The 19,733-nt window shown below is 43.8% G+C and overlaps 1 protein-coding gene across 2 annotated transcripts in view; it reads right to left on the bottom strand.

Annotated features, from left to right (window-relative positions):
* Positions 1-208: 208 nt before the first annotated feature.
* The window catches only part of MRRF (mitochondrial ribosome recycling factor), a 42,270-nt gene continuing 22,745 nt past the window's right edge, over positions 209-19,733 (bottom strand). For both annotated transcript variants that reach the window (XM_070430849.1, XM_070430847.1), the window contains exons 6-7: positions 8,533-8,692; positions 209-1,083 (exon numbers count right to left, since the gene is read on the bottom strand). In XM_070430849.1, the coding sequence (XP_070286950.1) occupies positions 1,006-1,083; positions 8,533-8,692 (238 nt within the window). In that variant the 3' untranslated portion in view covers positions 209-1,005. The remainder of the gene's footprint in view (positions 1,084-8,532; positions 8,693-19,733) is intronic.

Here is a 19,733-nt window from a genome sequence, read left to right as displayed (position 1 = left end):
GAGTAAATGAACAGACAAACGAATGATTAAAAGAAAAATTATTGGGGAGGGAAAAACCTAACTTAATCCAGTACCCAAAGATGAGCCACAATAAATCGTTTGTCTGTCACTAAGAAGCAGACCCTGGGGGAAAGGTACCTCATTACCAAGTAAATATTGAGGACTGAGCAAGAGCGGAAGGTGATGGAATGAAAGTGTTAACAGTGGGAAGAAAGAAAAAGAAGCCAGCATTTATTGTGCAAGTATTACGTGCAATTCACTCACAACACATTTGAGTGCCTATTGGTTCCAGGCATTATGTCAAATCCTGAGGATACAGACTATCAAAAAGAACAGCTAAGGTTCTTCGGGTGAAAGCCAATACTAGGGGTCCTCAGCTTGGGGAAGGAGGCTTCCAAGGAAGTGCCAGCCCCGCTGAGAAGTGAAGCAGGCACAGGACTGGCCCGGTGAGGAGTCGGGGAAAGGTCCGGAGAGTAAAGATTATGTGTGAAATGACTCTGAGGGCAAAGTATTGTTCTGGCTGCTTTTCACACACCAGCTTCTTAGAAATCATTCATCTACACAGACTCTATCATTTCCTTTGAGGTTATTATTCTTTCCAATTTATTTTGATTTTATTGCTTGGTGAAAATAGGCCTATCGCAAAAGTATCCAGTCACAAGTGAAGGCCCACATCAGCCCAAGCAAAGCTGAAATTTGGGGACAGGGCTGGACTAATTATTTGGAAAGGAGGCTCCTGAGATGAGGACTAGTCAGTGGTCAGCCTGCCGGTGGCCCTGGTCGTTAGGCAGCAGCAGACATTCTCCAAAGGTCCACCCGTGTCAGAAGGCCCAGAGCAGACAGGGCGATGGGGACGGAGGAAGGGACTGAACAAGTCTGGGTGTCCCTCTGGAAGGCTGGGCCTCACAAGGACTGATGAGCACAGGGTGTCGGCCTTCCGTGGGACGGGGTACAGAGATGCCAATCTTCCACCAGGTGGGTCCCTAGAAACTGGCCCCGTGACTTTCATCCGAGGAGTTCTTTGGTCTTCACTGCCAGATGCTTGTCCAGCTCTGCAACGGTGTCGTCGGCCATTTGGCTGATCTGCAAAAACACGAAATGAGACAGCCTGGTCACGGGGCCTGGAAGAGGGCGAAGAAGAAACAGTCTAGAACTCTGACAAGGTTGTCTGGGAAATAATAATGGTGACATAAGCTCACGTTCATTGAGTCCCAGCCAGGCACTCTACTAAAACTTGATGTATACACCTTTACTGATTCCTAACAGGTACCCCATTATTATCCCCACTTCACAGGTGAGGGAACTGAGGCAGTTAGATTACCTGCTCGGGATACACAACTAGAAAGTAGCAATGGCAAAAGTTAACCCTGGGTAGTCTGATTCCAAATTCTTAACTATTATCATAGAGTACAGAGAAGCCAGCCATATCTGTCCCTTAAGGAACTTCTAGAATTTCCTGCACTCAGACATTCTACTATATAAAGTCCTCACACTAATTGATAAGAGGAATATTAAGATCCCAACAGTTAAGCAGAAAAAAGTCTTGAAAAAAGATGAAGTACATCTGGTTAACAAACATGGAAAATTCAATAGACACTGAAGAAATGGAAATTCAAACAAGACATAATTCAGTCATCAGAGTTAACAAAATTTGATGTTGTGGTTTTTAATTACAATATTCAATGCCAAGAAGCTATGGTGAAATGGATAAGGTCACATATCATCAATAGGGATTCAAAATGATGCAAATGTTCATACCATTTTTAACCCCAAATTCTCTCAATGGGAAAATTACCACAGGAGTGGAATCTGAAAAAAGTTCTATAAACAAAGATGTTTATCTAAGCTTTATTTTTAATAATGAAAAATCAGAAAATCAAAAGTGAAAGAATGGGTAAATAGTTGGATACATATAAAAATTAAAAGGGGGTAAGCCCTGGCTGGTTTTGCTCAGTGGTTAGAGTGTCGGCCCCGAGACCATAGGGTCTCGGGTTCCATTCCAGTCAAGGGCGTGTACCTGGGTTACAGGTTCCTTACCTGGCCCTGGTCAGGGAATGTGCAGGAGGCAATGAATCAATGTGTCTCTCTCACATCGATGCTTCTCTCTCTCTTTCTCTCTCTCTCTCTCTCTCCTCCATCTCCTACCTCACTTCCACTCTCTAAAAAAATCAATGGGAAAAAATGTCCTCGGGTGAGGATGAACAACAACAAAAACAGGTTAAGAGGATCCATTTCTTATGAAGAGGGTATAAATAGGAGTAAGATTCCAGTATATATTTCTGAAATGTTTGAATGTTTAACTATTTTATAACAAGCATGGATTGCTTTTGTAATCATGAAAAAAGAATGCTTAAAGATATTATTTATAATATCATAGAAACATACTTATGTTACCCCTGAATTAAAGAAAAAGCAGGATACAAAATTGTGTATATGGATATAAAACAGAAACAATCTCAAATGCTCAAAATTATGCATATTTTTAAAATTGGGAGGAACGCTGTCAAAATATTAATAGTGATTATCTTCCAGTGATGGGAAGATAGCTGATATATTATTCATGTGGCATCTGTCACATCCCCAGCACTGGCAAGTGCTCAGGAAGTAGTTACTAAATGAATAATTATTAAAGTTCTCGGTGCTTTTCTATATTTTCTGCAATAAACCAATACTCCCTCAGAATGAAAAACACAGTACAATTTGGTAGGTGTTGCAGTCTCCCTCCCGTGTCTTAAAGGGACCTAAGGCAGGAAGCCTCGGCAGGGAGCTTTGAGGGATACACAGTGCTGAGGATCTGTGTTCAGCAGCACAGTGGCTGTTTGACATCTTTATTTGCAGACCACAGGCCTTGGCCAGGAACTGCAAAATAAATGCCCTGGAAAGGGTAGAAACTAAAAAGGATTTGGAGCAATGGGCCCCAGGCACAGACAGCCAGGCTCTCACCATAGCAACAACTGCACATTTTTTAGCTGAAAAGCAAAGCTCCTGGGGCTGCTGGGCACTCTGGGAGAGCAACGGCTCAGAATGGCTGCTCGGTCCCTCCTCACTCGGGTGCTGCAAACCCTAGACATGCTTCTTTTGCCCCCACCGGAGCAGCCTGTCTTGCATGGGGTATGGCGTGGTGCCCAGCAGCACTCCAGCACGTGTAGGCTGCAAGCCTCCTCTGGAAAAATGGCGTTTGGGGACAGAGACGGGGACTGGGGGGAAAGAGTACTTCGGGGAACAATTTGATAATGTGGATTCTGGGTTAAATTCTCAGCACAGTAACAATGTACAAGTCCGTTCCCCCGTTTGAGTTTCAGTTTCCTCATCTATCAAATAGGAAACTGCTGGTCCCTTCTCTAGAGAGTAGTTGGGAGGGTTAAACAAAGTCATGAATATGCAAGCATGTTTTAAATTGGTTATTTGCTATGCAAATGCTGCTTGTGTTACTCTGATTTGTACTGTCACTTCCTGACATCTTTTCAAATTAATTAATTAATGAAAATATTTACTAACTTTCTACTACATTACAGGCACAGAGTGCCCTGGGGGACGGTCTGCCTGCAAGTTCATCTCTTCCATCTCCATCAGACTTCTTAAAATAATGATGATTAACAACAACGACAAGGATACCAACACCTCCCACTCACTACATGCCTGACAATGGGCTAAAAAGTTGACACGCATTATTTCACATAATCTTCAAAACATATGAAATACCATACTCATCTCCCTTGAATGTATTATGAATGTTAATTATTTCACCTGATGGTTGCATAGTAGTTTATAAGTAAGCAAAAGTGTTTTGTTCTCTGTTACTTCATTCAAATCCAACAACCTGACATAACCTCTATAAGGCAGGTGGCACAGGTATTATCCCTATTTACAGAGGACTAAACCAAGGCATAAAATGTTAACTAACCCGTGCAGAATCACATAAAGTCAGTAATGAGACTGAGCCAAGAACTCAGCCCCCCGCAGAGACCACTGCACCTGACCTAGTCTGCCTCCTTCCAGGCAGACGGGCTAGGCTCATTAAAACAGTCAATCCCTGTCCCTGGTGAGGAGACGTGGGATGGGCAAATAGGCAGAGAATTACTGAGGACCAGCAACTGTACTCGCCACTTTTAAGCAGCTGTGGGACTTGGTCCTCTTACCAATCCTGTGAGAGAGGCTTCCTGCTCCCACTTACAGTGAGGAACCAGAGGCTCAGAAAGGTGAAGCCATCTGCTGACCTGGCTGGGAGCTGACAAGCCAAAGAGCTGTTCTGACTGCACAGCAAGAGCCCTTTCCATTACCGTGTGCTGCCTCACAAGGATTATACCATCATCAGCATCACCATCACCATCACATCTGCTCCCTACAAGATCAGGAAAATGAAAGGTAGAGAGGAAGAGGGAGGCAGGAGCACACAGTACACCCTGGGGCAGGCCTGGGTAGCGAGTCACCCTTCCTGAGGCCTGGCTCAGAACACCCTCGGTGCCACTGGGTGCTGCTCCCACCGCCTCACTCTGTCCCGCCTGCTGCCCGTCTGCTAGGAGCCTTTCCTTCCTTCAGCCCCACTAGCACCCAGCGTCACTTCAGAGCAGTTCCGTTTCTCAGAAAAAGGCAGCAGTGAAAGGATCTTGGCCAGATTTACTGGTGGTTTCTGCCAAGTGCTTTAATGTTCAGCAGGCCCATTTACAGCAAACTGAAGCGAAGGTGAAACAGCAGGCTGACAGATGTCAGAGCCCGGCTGGAAGACCCTGGGCCTTCTTCAGCCGAGCTGGCCTGAGCTGGGGGCAGGGAAGGGAGGGGCAGCGTTTGGGGGGTTGGGTGGGGGGGTTAGACATGACTGCAGGGAAAGAACCCACCACAGAATAATTTCCTTCTTATAGACCGAAGACAAAACATTTTTATGACAGAATTTTGAAATGTATGACCTCAAAAGACATTTGGAAATTTTTTTTAAAATTAAGAAAACCTCAAAGTATAAAATTAAAATTGTCTGTAATCCCATTACCTGAAATAACCACCATTAACATTTAAGTGGATAGGCTGCCAATCTTTTTATGTACATGAAACTCTTCATTATAAAAATAAAATCATATGATAATACTGTTCTGTAATCTACCTTTAAAATATAAATTCCAAAAAAAGTACATCTGTAAGTATTTTTATAGTTGTTGTTATATGTAGATTCCAGTTAAGGAATGTAAAACAACTTATTTTCCCACTGTTAGAAATTTAGACAGTTTCCAGTTTTCTACAATTATACATAATCAATACACACTTCTATAGATAAGATTTTTGACAATTTATTTTAGATAAATTCCCAAGTCAGTGAATCAGAAATGTATGGATTTTGGTATATACTGCCATACTATCCTCTAGAAAAATTGTATGGATTTATACAAAGAATAACTTAATCTTTCCAATGGAGTGTGGAAGTAAAAGCAACACTCCTAATGTAAGCAACATTTTAAGCTCACATTAAAAGTTCTAGGTTCAGCCGAAACCGGTTTGGCTCAGTGGATAGAGCGTTGGCCTGCGGACTGAAAGGTCCCAGGTTCGATTCCGGTCAGGGGCATGTGCCTGGGTTGCAGGCACTTCCCCAGTGGGGGATGTGCAGGAGGCAGCTGATCGATGTTTCTCTCTCATCGATGTTTCTAACTCTCTATCTCTCTCCCTTCCTCTCTGTAAAAAATCAATAAAATATATTAAAAAAAAAAAGTTCTAGGTTCAAATATTAGAGATTAGAAAAGGCCAAAAAAAAAAATTAAATACACATATTCTAAAAACCCATGAGTGATTTAGGCACTCTGTACCAAGAACCTTAAAACATGCATTCCCTTTGCGCTGTAATTCCACACTTGGGACTGTATCCTAGGGAAATTATCTCAACAAAGATGTGCGCATAAAAATATTCACTGCAACCTTACTTAAAATAACAAAAACGTTTAAACAAACTAAATGTCCAACAACAGGGCTTACAAAAGTGAATTATGGTATGACGACAGACTGTTTTGCAACCATTAGAAATATCTGTTTATAAAGAGATTTTTAAGACACAAGAAAATGCTAATGGTTTTAATGCCGAACAGAAAATAAAAAGCTGTATACAAATTGTATGTACAGTACATGTTCTCAATCATGTTTAAAACTATGTAGTTTAAAGAAAGGGGGGGGGAGAGAAAAATTCCAAAATATTACGAGTTGTTCCTGCAATGTGGGATCATGGGGTGAATTTTTCCCCATTTTTTAAAAACAGTCTTCTGAACTCTCTGCATTTTCTACAATACTTTGATAATCAGGAACAAAGTAAACAAACATATTTTAAAAACTGCTTGATAAAGCAACAATCAGCCCCTGCCTGTTTAACTTAAATAAAAACATACACCAAAAACTGCATATCAGTGCCTTCTGTCAGGAAAAAAGAACAAAATGAAGTGTGTACAAAATTGTCTTCTATTTTCTTATTGAACTTTGAACCACATGACAGTAAAAAGTTTTTATCAATAATGGCAGAACTAATATTTAAATGATAATATCTTAGTAATAAAGATTGTTGTGAAATAAATATATAGTAGGATCTTTTTTCTTGTAATATTACATAAATGCTTACAGAGATAATTTGAATGTTAATAATGGTCATCTCTGGGTGATGAAATTTCACTTACTTTCTTCTTAATTAAAAAAAAATTTATATGAAACAAGGATTAGTTTAGTATCAGAAAAAAATAAAGTTACTTGCACTTTGAAAAATAATGTACAGTAACAAGCACTGAATAAAATATCTAATCTGAAAAGGAAGGTGAGAAGCCAGGTGCCAAGGACAGAAGGCTTCCAGCAAGGTCACTGTCAAGGGGGTTTCATCAGGAGAGCTGGTTATCCAATCAGTCTCTTTTGCAAGGAGCTCGGGCTCTGGTCCCTGAGGCAGATGCCCAGATTTGCTGAGTGAGGACTTACCACCAGGAAGCAACCAAGGGGCCAAGTGTCAGCTGAAGAGATGAAAGCCCCGGGGAGATGGACAAGGAGCTGGCTCAGCAGGGGCCAGGCCTGGACTCTCCTCTCCCAGGACTGATCAGGGCTCAGAGAGGCCAGCTAGCCTCTGAATCTCTGTCAGCTGATGCAGGGAGAGAGGAGAGCACAGGAATGGCAAGAAGGGAGCTTTGAGGGTCTGGGTGTCAGGTAATGGTGCTTCTAGCAGCCCCAGGGCAACCCTCATGGCAGGAATTACAAATCCCTTGTTACAGAAGAAACAGGCTGAGGAGTCGTGTAACCTCCCCAATACCACAGGACACCAACTGCAGAACAAACTCTTTTAAACTCGGGTGCCTTGCCACACCTTGTCTGCTTTTTGCAGAATCACCTAGGCAACTTTTTAAAAATACACATTCCTGGGCAGACCTGCTGAAACAGAAAATTCAGGAGCTGGCCCCAAGAATCCATCTAAAATTATCCCCGGCTGACTGTCTGGCCTGGCCTGTGACTAGCTGGCCCAGGAGAAAGGGAGCAGGGAGTCCATGTATGGCCTTCTCCAGGTGTCCTGCCTTCCACTCCTTCCCTCTTGGTCCGCATCCTGCTCAAAATCTTACTAAACTAACACTTTTATTGTGGACAAGGTGGCTTTGGGTGAGCACTTTACAGCACACTCAACATTATAAATTCTATCTCCTAAATACTGTTAAGTTCATCTTCCTACCTTAATTCCACTTGTACCACCCAGGTCAGGCCACTGTCATTTCCTGGCTGGATTTCTTTCTTTTCTTTTAAAAAAAATATATTTTTATTGATTTCAGAGAGGAAGGGAGAGGGAAAAAAGAGATAGAATGATCAATGATGAGAGAGAATCATTGATCGGCTGCCCCCTGTACGCCTACTGGGGATCGAGCCAGCAACCTAGGCATGTGCCCTTAGACCAGAATCAAACCTGGGACCCTTCAGTCTGAAGGCCGATGCTCTATCCACTGACCCAAACCAGCCAGGGAAGACCTCCCTCCCTCCCTCCCTCCCTCCCTCCCTCCCTCCCTCCCTTTACCTTTATGACTGAAAGTATTATATATGTCCCCTTTTTTTCCAGTGACAGGTGTAAGGGCCACCACTGGGCACACCAAGAACACTGTTAAGTTCTCACTTCTCAGCACCCAGACCACCAACCTCAGACAGGAGAGCAATAATGTATATAGGCTCTGAAGCCAGTCTACCTGTCTTTGGATCCCATTTCTACCTTTTATCAGCAGTATGACTTTGAGCAAGCCATTCAACTTCCTTGGACCTATTTCCTTGCTGCCTACCCCTCACAGCTTTGTAGTGACGAGGATAAATGAAGTGATGGAAAGTGTTTAGCAGAACCTGGCACACAGTGAAAGGTCAGCAGATCTCCTCCTCCTCCTCCCTAATCCCAGGGCCCAGCACAGGGCGAGGCCCAGGACAGAGACCCAGTCAACAAAAAATCACATCAATGAAGGACCAGGGTGCTGTATCTTGTCTTCATTTTCCTCACTTTAGACATGAACAAGTGAGTCCCTGGGTCAGATACAGAAGCATTACATCTGCTGGGAATAGTACCTGCTTTTCTATGAGTCGAATGGTGTCCTCCGAGGTTTTGTCCTTTGATTTCTTCAGCTTATTCATTGCGTTGGTACGAACCTTCCGTAAGGAGTCTTTGGCCTTGTTGGTGTTCTGTTTGGCCAATTTGGCCAGCATTTCCCTGTGCTCCCTGGTTACTCTGATAAAAGAGAAAAATTTACCGGTAACATCACACTGTCCATTAGCTCAACAGTTTGTAACCTTACTCTCTGATGGTGGATGAGCTTCACATTCCTGACACACGCCCATGGGGGTGCTCAGGGTCAAGTAAGGTTCCTGGTGAGTTAGCGGAGAAGAGCCAGTAAGAGTACTGCTTAAAAGCATGAGCCAAGGAGTCTAGGAATATGAGGGGCAAATCCTACAAGAAGTGTAAGACTTGTCTCCTCAGCGTTCCCGTCTTTATACTGGGACTTGCCAGTGCCTGTCTTAGGCAGTGGCGTGAAGATCACATGAGATGATGCATGTACAGTGTTTGCCACTGACCCCGGCACATTCTAACTGCTCAATAAAAGGAAGCAACAATTGGCTATAACTCCATCCCCTTCTCTCCCACTAAAGAAAGCGATGCAAATGAGTAATGATACTATAGAAACAGCATCATCTTTAAATCTCTAATTCACCCAAAACAAATAAGTAGCAACCTTCAGAATCTTAACTATCATTATAGCAAATGACTTATGAGTCACCTCAAAACTGACCGGGAAACAACGCGAGTCCCAACGTAACATGTGAGAACCAATGCACCAGTTAACTTCCACAAGGACCCAGGGGAGCGTCTGGCATGTGATAAATGCTAATGAATGTTAGTTATGTTTACTACTAACATCTCATCACAATAACAACAATGAGCACATGGAGGGCCTACTATAAACCACCAGGACAGGCACTTTATATGTTGATCCTTACAACAACTGTATGAGGCAATTATTATTAATCCTGTTTTACATTAATCATCACAACAGCCCAGCAGCACAGTAAGCCATCACGTTTGTCCTGCCTTCATTTCTTTGTCATGTCCAGATCAAGGGCCCAATACCTATCAAAACCAGTGCTGGGCTTTCCATCACCTAAGGAGCTTAGCTGGGCAGAGAAATCAATAGAGAGAAATTGACAACATAGGGTAAGAAGTGCTGTGGACAGGGACATGGGAAAGCATCAGATGTCACAGCACAAAAGAAGCTCAGCTAACTCAAAAGTTTCTGTCCGAGTTAAGGGAAGCGTTTCCTAGAAAAATAATATATAAATGTGGTGGCCGTGAGGTCTTTTCACTAGCATTCTGGTCCCTACTGCTGCAGTAGGAATGCATTTCCCTAGCCACCCAGTGTGGCTGCACAACTTGCTTTGGCCAATGAAATGTGAGAGAAATTATGGGCACTGCCACAGGGCAGAAGCTTCAAGAGCCAGTGTGTGTTCCACCACAATAGCTTCTGCTGGCCACAATATACGTGGCATATGAATATCCATCAGCTTGGTTCCCAGAGTGACTATGACGAACAGCGCCCATCAAACAGCATGAGCAAGGCATACATTTCTGTTGTGTAAGCCGTGGAGATCTGGGGGTTGCTTGTTACTACAGCACAGCCCATCCTATTCTGACTAATATACCACACTAGGATCTGAAGGACGAGAACAAGTTGCCAGCACTGGCGTGGCAAAGGGAGACTTCCAGGAGGAAGAAAGAGCAGGTAGGAAGTCTCTGAGCAGCAGAGACCAAGTTTCATTTGAGGAACTGACTGGAGTGCAGATAACAAAGGAGAATGACAAGAAAAGAGGCCAGAAATTCCTATCATGGAGGGCCTTGTAAGATCATGAACTCCATTTTACAGATTAAAAAATGAGACCCAGAGGAATTTTAAATATCTTACACAAAATCAAACCCAGTCTGTCCTGTCTCAAAAGTCAATGGTCTTAGTATGACAAAATTCCTCTGCCCCCCTGGGTCCTGAAGTGGACATCCTTGGCATATGGTTCCCGACCCTCAAATCAATGCAGTTCTTGCCCAGTAAGGACAATCCCAAGTTCTGGATACGTGCTCCGTGGGAAACAGTGGCAAGCATGTGTTAAAGATTTAGTGGCGTCCACCTGGTATTTTTTCCCTGATGGGATGAGAAGAAAACTGAACATTTTTGAGAAAGCTACACTACAGACAAAGTGGACAGCTGTGTTATAAAGAAATCCTTCTGGATTCAGCTAATTGAAGGTATTCTCAAAATAAAAATGATCCTGATTACTACCATTATTAAGCCCCTCTATGCCAGGTGAGTACTTTAGGTATATTTCCTTACAATCCTCACCACAGCTCTTTGAACTAGATTCTCATACCCCCATTCTGCCCAGAGGAAATTGAGGTGCAGAGGTTGAGTGACTTGCCGATAGGCTTGAGTGACAGAACTGGGATTCAAACCCAGATCTTTCTGGCCCGTATTTTTTCCACTACTCCATGCTGCCCTCCTTGTACTCTATTTCACATAAATCCGGTACTGCTGCCACGACTCTGCTCCCAGGCAGAAAGCTTTTCAAAGCCAGTAATATGAAGCTTGGGACTGAAAAGGACAAAACCACCATGTCAGGAGTTTAGGGATTTGGATCAGATCTTGTTACTTTTATGGTTTTTAATTCATTGAACAAAAATCATGCTGACATGTTTAGGTCTCTTTTTTGTTCTGCCAAAGCATATGTCGGTATAAGGAAGGAACAGGAAAATTAAAACTTGATCCACTGATTCAAAAAACTTAATCCTGCTGAAATACTAGGAGGGCAGAAAATAAATGAATCTAAGTCTGTAAGAAACCTCTCAAACTTCCCTAACAAGAAGTATTTCAATCTTATATTTCATATATAATTTGAAATAGGTATCCTACTGTTTAGAAAATCTTTAATAAAAATTTTTATCTATCAACTTCCTCTTCACTACATTGTTTTATTTATATTTTACATGAAGGGGAAAATACCATACATTTTAAAATATATCAATTGGGGCTCAAAAAATCTTAAGAGCAAACGGCAATATAAAGAAAATCACAATATATGTAATTTAGCCTTAATGAGTGCATTTTTTATTTATTAGTCTGTGACATTACCACACTAACACCAGACAGTTTCCACAAATAATAATATCCAGTTATTGACACTGACAAAAATATTTCAGTTTTAGGATGCAAATAAGCAATAATCTAAGGAAATGGAGAAGGGAGCACAGTGAGGAGGGGGAAAAGGGAAGGAAGAAGAGGGCACCAGCATGGGCAGGGCTGAGCTTGGGGTGTTGAGATGGAAAGTATCTAAAATACAAGGTCAGAAGCAGTGAGGGTGATGGAAAGGCAGTGGCTCTGAAGTCAGACTGACCTGTTTCATTCCCGTTATCTATCACCCAGAGCTGACTATGCTTGGGCAAGCTACTCACTTCTCTCTGAGCCTCAGTTTCCTCATTTCTAAGGTGGAAATATTAAAAACACCTAAATATCTTAAGGTGACTGGGAGAGCAATCACATGTATAAAGTACCAATAAAGAAAGCAGCATATAGTAGCCTTGAGTAAATGATAGCATTTATTAATGTTTTAATCAAACACACTTAATTACTTTCTCATGAAACGAGGGCACATCTGTTTTAGAAAAGAAACATACTATATTATGGAAATATTTTAATGCCTTTCCAAACCAGTGATTAATACATCCGATTGTCTCCATCTCACATTCGTGGATTCTGTAAGTACACCCTGGTTTGTATTCCAGGCTGCTGAACTCAGCCAGTTGTCTAGCAGCCTCTCTGTGCCTGGCATGCACTGGTTCAAGCACTGGCAGAGGCCCCTGCGCTCCGTGCCAGACCCTGGGCCAGGCTGAGGAGCTCCAGAGCGGAGGCAGGCCTGGGCCACCTTCTCGGAGGCTCATGCAGTGATGGGGACAACTGTCAACCACAACTGAGAAAGAGGATGGCTGCTGCTGGGTCAGAGGGACGGACCTTCTGTGGAGGGAGCATGCGTACTGTCTGGAGATTTGGAAAATGCCCAGGAGATTCAGAGTAATTTGTCAGCTGCAGAAGAAAGGAGAGGGCATTTCAGGCCGAAGCACGGGGAGAAATATAGTGGCAGGAGGGTATGAGACATAAAATGGTGCAAACCGAGTCAAATTTGTTCTGGAGGCCCAGAGTCATAAAACTCTGGTTTCAAAGAAAATCACGGCATATAGAAGAGATAAAAAGAGGGCTATTCCAGTTACTGAGGGAAAAGGCACCAGGGGAGGGTGTGGCCTAGGAAGCTTAGCTCCACCCTGACTGCCCTGCACATCTGGGCCACCTCTTACTGGCTGACTAACCTTAAGCAAGCTATTTAAACTCTGAGGTGTTTAAAAATATTTTGATAGATTTTTTTTTTCTAGAGAGAGAGGAAGGGAGAGGGACAGGGATACATCGATGTGAAAGTGAAACATCATGGACTGACTATTCTGGCGGGGGGTGGGGGGTGGGGGCGGGGGGGGGGAGATGCGGGAAGAGACTGGACAAAAATCGTACACCTATGAATGAGGACAGTGGGGGGGGGGGGGGCGGGGTTAAGGGCAGAGGGTGGGGTGGGAACCGGGTGGAGGGGAGCTATGGGTGGAAAAAAGAGGAACAACTGTAATAATCTGAACAATAAAGATTTAATTTAAAAAAAAAGAAAGTGAAACATCAATTGGCTGCCTCCTGCATGCCCCCTACTGGGGATCAAGTCCACAACCTAGGCATGTACCCTGACTGGGAAAAGAACCGGCAATCTTTCCGTGCATGGGATGATACCCAACCAATGGAGCCATACCAGCCAGGGCTAAACTCTCTGAATTTTAATGATCTCATCTGGAAATAGAAATTGAAAACAAATAAACAAAAAACAACATCTACCTTCCAGAGTTATTGTGAGAATTCGATGAGATAATACATGGAAAGTGTACACTACAAGGCTTGGTGGAGAATAAACAATCAGAAAATGTAAGCTGCTTTTGTTGCAATTGTTGTTTATGTTTTGGCAACCACTGAGGCATCTTCAAATAATGAAGAGTTTACTCATGAAAGTTTTTATCAACAGAGAAAGGGTAGGGCAAACAATCTATGCTTCAGTAAGATGACTTTCTGAGATCTGACTAGTAATTTAACATCTCATGCACATTTTAAAATACAAATGCTCCCAGTACATAGCCCTGAAATTTTCTTTCTTCAGTATTCATCCATGCAGTTTACAGTACCATTCTACAGCTATTTACTGGGCACCTATCCTGTGCCAGCCACTGTGTCAGACACTAAGGATATAGCATCAAACACATTTGTGTTTAGCCTTAGCTGGTTTGGCTCAGTGGATAGAGTGTGGACTGAAGGGTCCCAGGTTCTATTTCGGTAAAGGGCATGTACCTGGCTTACAGGCTCCATCCTGGTCCTGGTCGGGGCACATGTGGGAGGCAACCAACTGATGTGTCTCTCTTACATCGATGTTTTCTCTCTGTCTCTCCCCCTCCCTTCCACTCTCTCTAAAAATCAATGGAAAAATACCCTCAGGTGAGGATTAACAACAGCAACAACAAAAATAACTGAGTTTACAGTCTGGCAAGGAACACAATCATTAAACAAACACATGCACAGTTAATCAATATGATGCAGTCTTAATAAATACAATAAAGACAAAGAGACTTCAATTAAAATAATTAGTAGGGAAAGGCAGTCTGACCAAGATCTCCTTGTGGCTCCAGGAACTACATGTGGTGATAACTAAGCTAAGTGATATTTAAGTAGAGTAAAGAGTGGCAGGGCTAAGGGAAGATCATTCCCACCAGACAGAATAGCCTCCGTAAAGCATAAGCACTTTTCCAATAAGAAGGAGGATACTCTCAAGACACTAAGAAAAGGCAGTGCATGCCTTGGCTGGCTTGGCTCAGTGGATAGAGTGTCAGCCTGCGGACTGAAGGGTCCCAGGTTCGATTCCGGCCAAGGGCACATGCCTGGGTTGCGGGCTCGATCCCCAGTAGGGGGCATGCAGGAGGCAACCAATCAATGATTCTCTCTCATCATTGATGTTTCTAACTCTCTCTCCTTCTCCTTTCCTCTCTGAAATCAATAAAAATATATATATTTTTTAAAAAAAGAAAAGGCAGTGCAGCTGCAGAACGGCACACAGAGAGGAGAAAGATGGCCCAAGTGAGGAGGCTGGAGAGGCTGGCAAGGGCAGGACACAGGCCTGGCAACATCATAATGAGTCTTAGCAGAACCCTGGATGCACAATGTGGTACAGACATACAGAGGAATAGTATTCAGCCTTAAAAAGGAAGTTCTGGTTCATGCTACAACGTGGCTGAAAAAGAAAGCTTCATGCTAAGTGAAAGAAGCCAGACACACAAGGACACATATTATATGATTCCACTTATATGAGGTACCTAGATGGTCAAATCATGGAGACAGAAAGTAAAACAGCAATTACCAGGGGCCTGGGGGATCAGGCAATGGGGAGTTGTTGTTTAATGGGTATAGTTTCTGTTTGGCAAGATGAAAAGAGCTCTGGAGACTCGTTGCACAACAACGTGAACGAACTTCATTCCACTGAACAGTACATTTAAAAAGACTAAAATGGCCCTGGCTAGTTTTGCTCAGTGGATAGAGCGTCAGCCTGTGGACTGAAGGGTCCCGGGTTCGGTTCCAGTCAAGGGCACAGACCGGGGTTGCGGGCTCAATCCCCAGTAGGGGGCATGTAGGAGGCAGTCAATCAATGATTCTCTCATCATTGATGTTTCTCTCTCTCTCCTCCTCTCCCTTCCTCTCTGAAATCAATAAAAATATATTTTAAAAAATGACTAAAATGGCAACTTTTTATGTCTATCTTACCCCAATTTTTAAAAAGTGGGCAGGAGGGAAGAGTCTTAGCAGACTGTTCCCAAGAACAACACAGAATACCATAGCTGTTTGAGGGAACGTGATGAGGTTTGTATTTTGTGTGGACGGCAATGTACAAACCAGATCTACGCGTGTGGCTAATGCCTGCAGAGGAGCCTCCAGGAAGGCAGCAGGGAGCTCAGGACGCGCCCCCTGGAGCCTGGCTGGGTTGGGTGATGGAGGCAGAAGGCTTTTCCGCTCGGGTCAGAGAGCCTCCCAGCACAAGGCAGGGGTTTGGCTGAGCTGGCAAGGTCACACTTTGTTTGTACAAACTCCTCCAGCAGGTCTTCCAGTAACATCCTGGATGGGGGCCTTCCTGCACAATTCCTTGAGCGTGTTCCCACAAACAATGAGCTGAGGGCAGGCCTGCTGGTCACTCACACAGCAGAGGCCCACTGACTGAAAGATGCTTCCTCTGGTTTCAAGGAGAACGGGGCACCCATACAAAGCCATTCGCCAGGTGTGTATCAGAGGAAGCTGTGCTCAGCTCGGGCAATTACAGTACAAATCTGTTACAATATGACAGCTCTTGACTTCAAAGGATCTTTGGTCAGGAGAGTTTAAAGGATTAAAAGACCTGGAGTCCCAGCTCTGCCACTTGTTAGCTTCAGAACTGTAAGCGTGCTTCCAACTTCTCCAGACTCACTTTCCTCACATGCAAAATGGGGGTAAGGATGTTTCTAAGAGGGTGGAAACAAGATTACGAGAAATGACAGTGTATATGTGCTATGGAAACTCAATTCGTGGTGGCTGCATTCTTATTTTAATGCAGAATCTCCAGGGCTTGGGGATAGAGGATGTGAGTGGTGAGGGAGAGAATGGCCAACGGGTTTAGTCACTTGGAGCGTGGGCTATTGAGTGGGTGGTGAGCACAGAGGAAAGAATGGGAACCGAGGAGGCAGTAGGCAGCCGGGGCAGTGGAGGCTCAAGTTCTGCTCCAGCAGCTCAGGGGGACAGGCAGAGGGAGAAGGAGGCATCAAACACATCTTTGACAGCTTGTGGAGAGAAACCCTGTCACTTCCTCCCTGGGCTTCAGGGAGACCCCACCCCCACCAGGAGCATCGGCCTGCAATCAGCAGACACACGCCTTGCTTGACTGCTTGTCGGTGGGCGCTGGCCTGAAGGAAATGTTTTTGTTTGTGTAGCCCAGCCAGACTTCCTATGCTTCTAGGTATGCAATTCCCCTCTCCTCGCACCCACCCCCTTTGACTCACAGGCCTGGCTTATGTGCCCTAATGTCTCAGAAAGACAGTAAGTGTCCTTTTTGCTCAAAGGCAATCATGCATGTACTCTGCAAGGACTTCTCCCACAGCAGAAACTTCAGTTCTCTCTGGGGACACACTGGCCACTTGCTTTCAAAGAACTGTCCTGTGACTGAGGCCTGGCTAAGCCAGACGTACCATCCTCAACAGTCCCTTGTGAGGGAAAGAGAAAGGAGGTTGAGCTCCAAACTCTCAGCTCAGTGACCTTGATTAAGTCACTCATCTTCTTCCTTGTCACCCCAGAATGATGGAAATCCAAGTCCAGGAATAAGTGGAATCAGCTCGAAAGTACAGGAAAAAGAACACGGGTTTGGGGACCACAGCAGACTTGATTTCCAATCCCAGCTCTGTCACTTACAGATTAAATTAGTAACTATGGACAATTAACTTTTCCTCTCTGAACCTCAAAGAAGGATGTCTACAGAAGCATTCAGGAAAACTGTCTCTGAAGCCAGGCTGCCGGGGTTCGAGGCCCAGATCTATCATTTCTTAGCTGTATGGCCCTGGGCAAATAATTTCACCTCTTTGCCTCGGTTTTCCCATCTCACAAATGTGTACAATACCATGAACTTAGTGGGATTGTTATAAATATTATGTTACTAAATGTGCGAGCATGTGATGATGTGTTCAGTAAACATTACATGTTTTTATTTCCTCCAATTGTCAAATGGGGGGATAGTAAATGCTACTTTTCTTCCGCAGTTAGTGTTAGGAGCAAATGAGAAAGGGGATGGTTAGAGAACTCTGCATCTATAGGTACTGACTATTCTACAGCTGCTAATCATATCAGCAATAAAAATACTAGTGATGTGTCCTACTGAGAGAGAGGACAGCATGGTGGCTACGAGCCCAGGCTCTGAGAAAGACTGCCTAGTCTTCCACTTATTAATCATGTGACACTGGGCACAAAGAACTCCATTCCCCTGTGGCTCAGTTTCTTCACCTGTAATAGGGGTAATAACATACCTACCTCAAAAGACTATTGTGAACATATCAGTTAATATACAAATAGCACCTGGAACAGCAGCGGGCACGTAGTGAGTGCTCACATCCATTGACTCCGTCAACATTGGTTGCATACTTTCTATGTGCCAGGACCTGCTCCAGGAGTGAGGGCGACAGCTTATGTATATAAGCAACAGCTTCTGCTTATATGTACACGAACAAGGTGACAAAAGTTCCTGCTATTCACATTTTAGTGAAGGAGGCAGAGAGAGAGAAAATAAATATACAAAGTGACACATAAGTGCTGTGAAGAAAAGAAAGCAAGACAGGGAGATAAGGAGGAATCTTATCATCACAGTAAGGGTCCACTTATATCTGCCTGGACATCTGGCCCCAATGTCACCTGCTCCCCTTCAATAATTAACATTCGCAGAGCTCTTTCCACACGCCAAGCTCTGAGCTGAAGTGCTCTCAATACATTAGCTCAGTGAGTCTTCACAGCACCTCCATGACATCAGTGGTATCATCACCTGGACTTCACAGGTTAGAAGAGGGAGGCTCAGACAGATCAAGTAACCTGCCCAAGGCCACACACGTTCCCGGGAGACCTGGGAGTTGAGCCCAGCGCAGTCTGACTCTTGAATTGCAGACTTGGTGCCAGACCAATCTAAGCACTAACCTTACAAGAAGAGCAGTGCTCTAACATTAAGTTCTGCTTAGATATATAGGTTGTTATATACTCTTCCAGCTCCCCTACAAGTTCAAGTGCAGTGGGGAGAAAGGGAATCTATAGAAACGGCAATGGACTAGTGACCTGACCTATAGCTGCCAATTGCCAGGTCCTGCGAACAGGTGCAGGACACAAAGGGTGGAGAACAGAGGAGGGGTGGATATGGACGAGCCTGTCTTCTGGGGTGTAGCTTCTGCATAGGTGTTGGTGACAATTTTCTCCTCAGTCTATGCTCTACTCTTGATTCCTCATGGAATGTTCTTGTGTGTTTAAACCAGAACATCTGTGCTGGGACCTGAAATAACAAGAGGTGCTTCTAAAAAGCCACAGGCCAGGTGGGAAGAGGAGAAGGCAGGTATCCTAAAGCCTGGAAGGCACGGGAACACACTGAGCAGAATGAATGGCCCTGAGAAAGCAGGGGTGGCAAGCAGGCGGTGGAAATGAATGGGCTGGAAAGGCAGCTGCAGTTGCTCAAATGCAGTTTGTGGCTGCCCGACCCAAATTAAATTATTAGGCATTCTTCTCTGATTTCTCTTTTCCTTTCAAGATGGATACAGGTCTGTGTGTCAGGGGGTGTTGCAAGAAAAGGGAATATTTCCTGGAATGTGCACATTATACATAAGACCCCTAGCACAAGATCCACTAGGCGATACGGCAGCTAGACAAGGAGGCCACAGAGCTGGAAGGAGGTAGGTTCCTGGTCCATATTCCAAGGAGCAATGTGATAATGTGGCAAGAACGGGGGCTTCAGAAACAGACAGATCTGAGTTGAATAATCACTTCTCCAATTACTAATCTGTGACCTTAAGCAATTACTTAAACTAATCCCCAGTTTCCTCATCTGTATTATACCCATCTCAAAGGGAATTTCTCTGCAGCCACACACAATGAAAGTACCATGAAAATGTGCACACTAGACATGTTATGCAAAAAAGCAAATTGTGGTACTGAGATATTTAATGCTATTTATGTAAATTATATGTTGTATATTTCATTTTTTTTGTTTTGTTTTAATCTGGAAGAATATATACTAAACTTACCAATAGTTACTTCTGGGAAGAATACTTGGGGAACAGTAAACAGTTTTATTTTTCTGTAGGATTTGAATTTTTGCAGGTCTCTGATCAGTCAAGTGGGCATATGAACAGTCTCCTGACATCACAGTAGTGCTGTGAGAATTTGGGGAGAAACTGTAAAGCTCTCAGCACAGCATCTCCAGGCAATAAAACTTTAGTGTAGCTGGTTAATAAATAGCACCCAAAATTTGATTAATAGATTTCAGTGAATCTTGATTAAAGGGGATGTTCAAATAATCTATCCAGTTGACTGACTTCTCTAAATGAAAGAACACTAGCCAGG

Source organism: Myotis yumanensis, unplaced genomic scaffold (genome assembly GCF_028538775.1).
Source record: "Myotis yumanensis isolate MYYU_CA2020_CCGP unplaced genomic scaffold, mMyoYum1.0.hap1 SCAF_12, whole genome shotgun sequence".
NCBI lineage: Eukaryota > Metazoa > Chordata > Mammalia > Chiroptera > Vespertilionidae > Myotis > Myotis yumanensis.
Note: the sequence above shows the minus strand (reverse complement) of the source record. Positions and strands in the feature narration are given on the sequence as shown.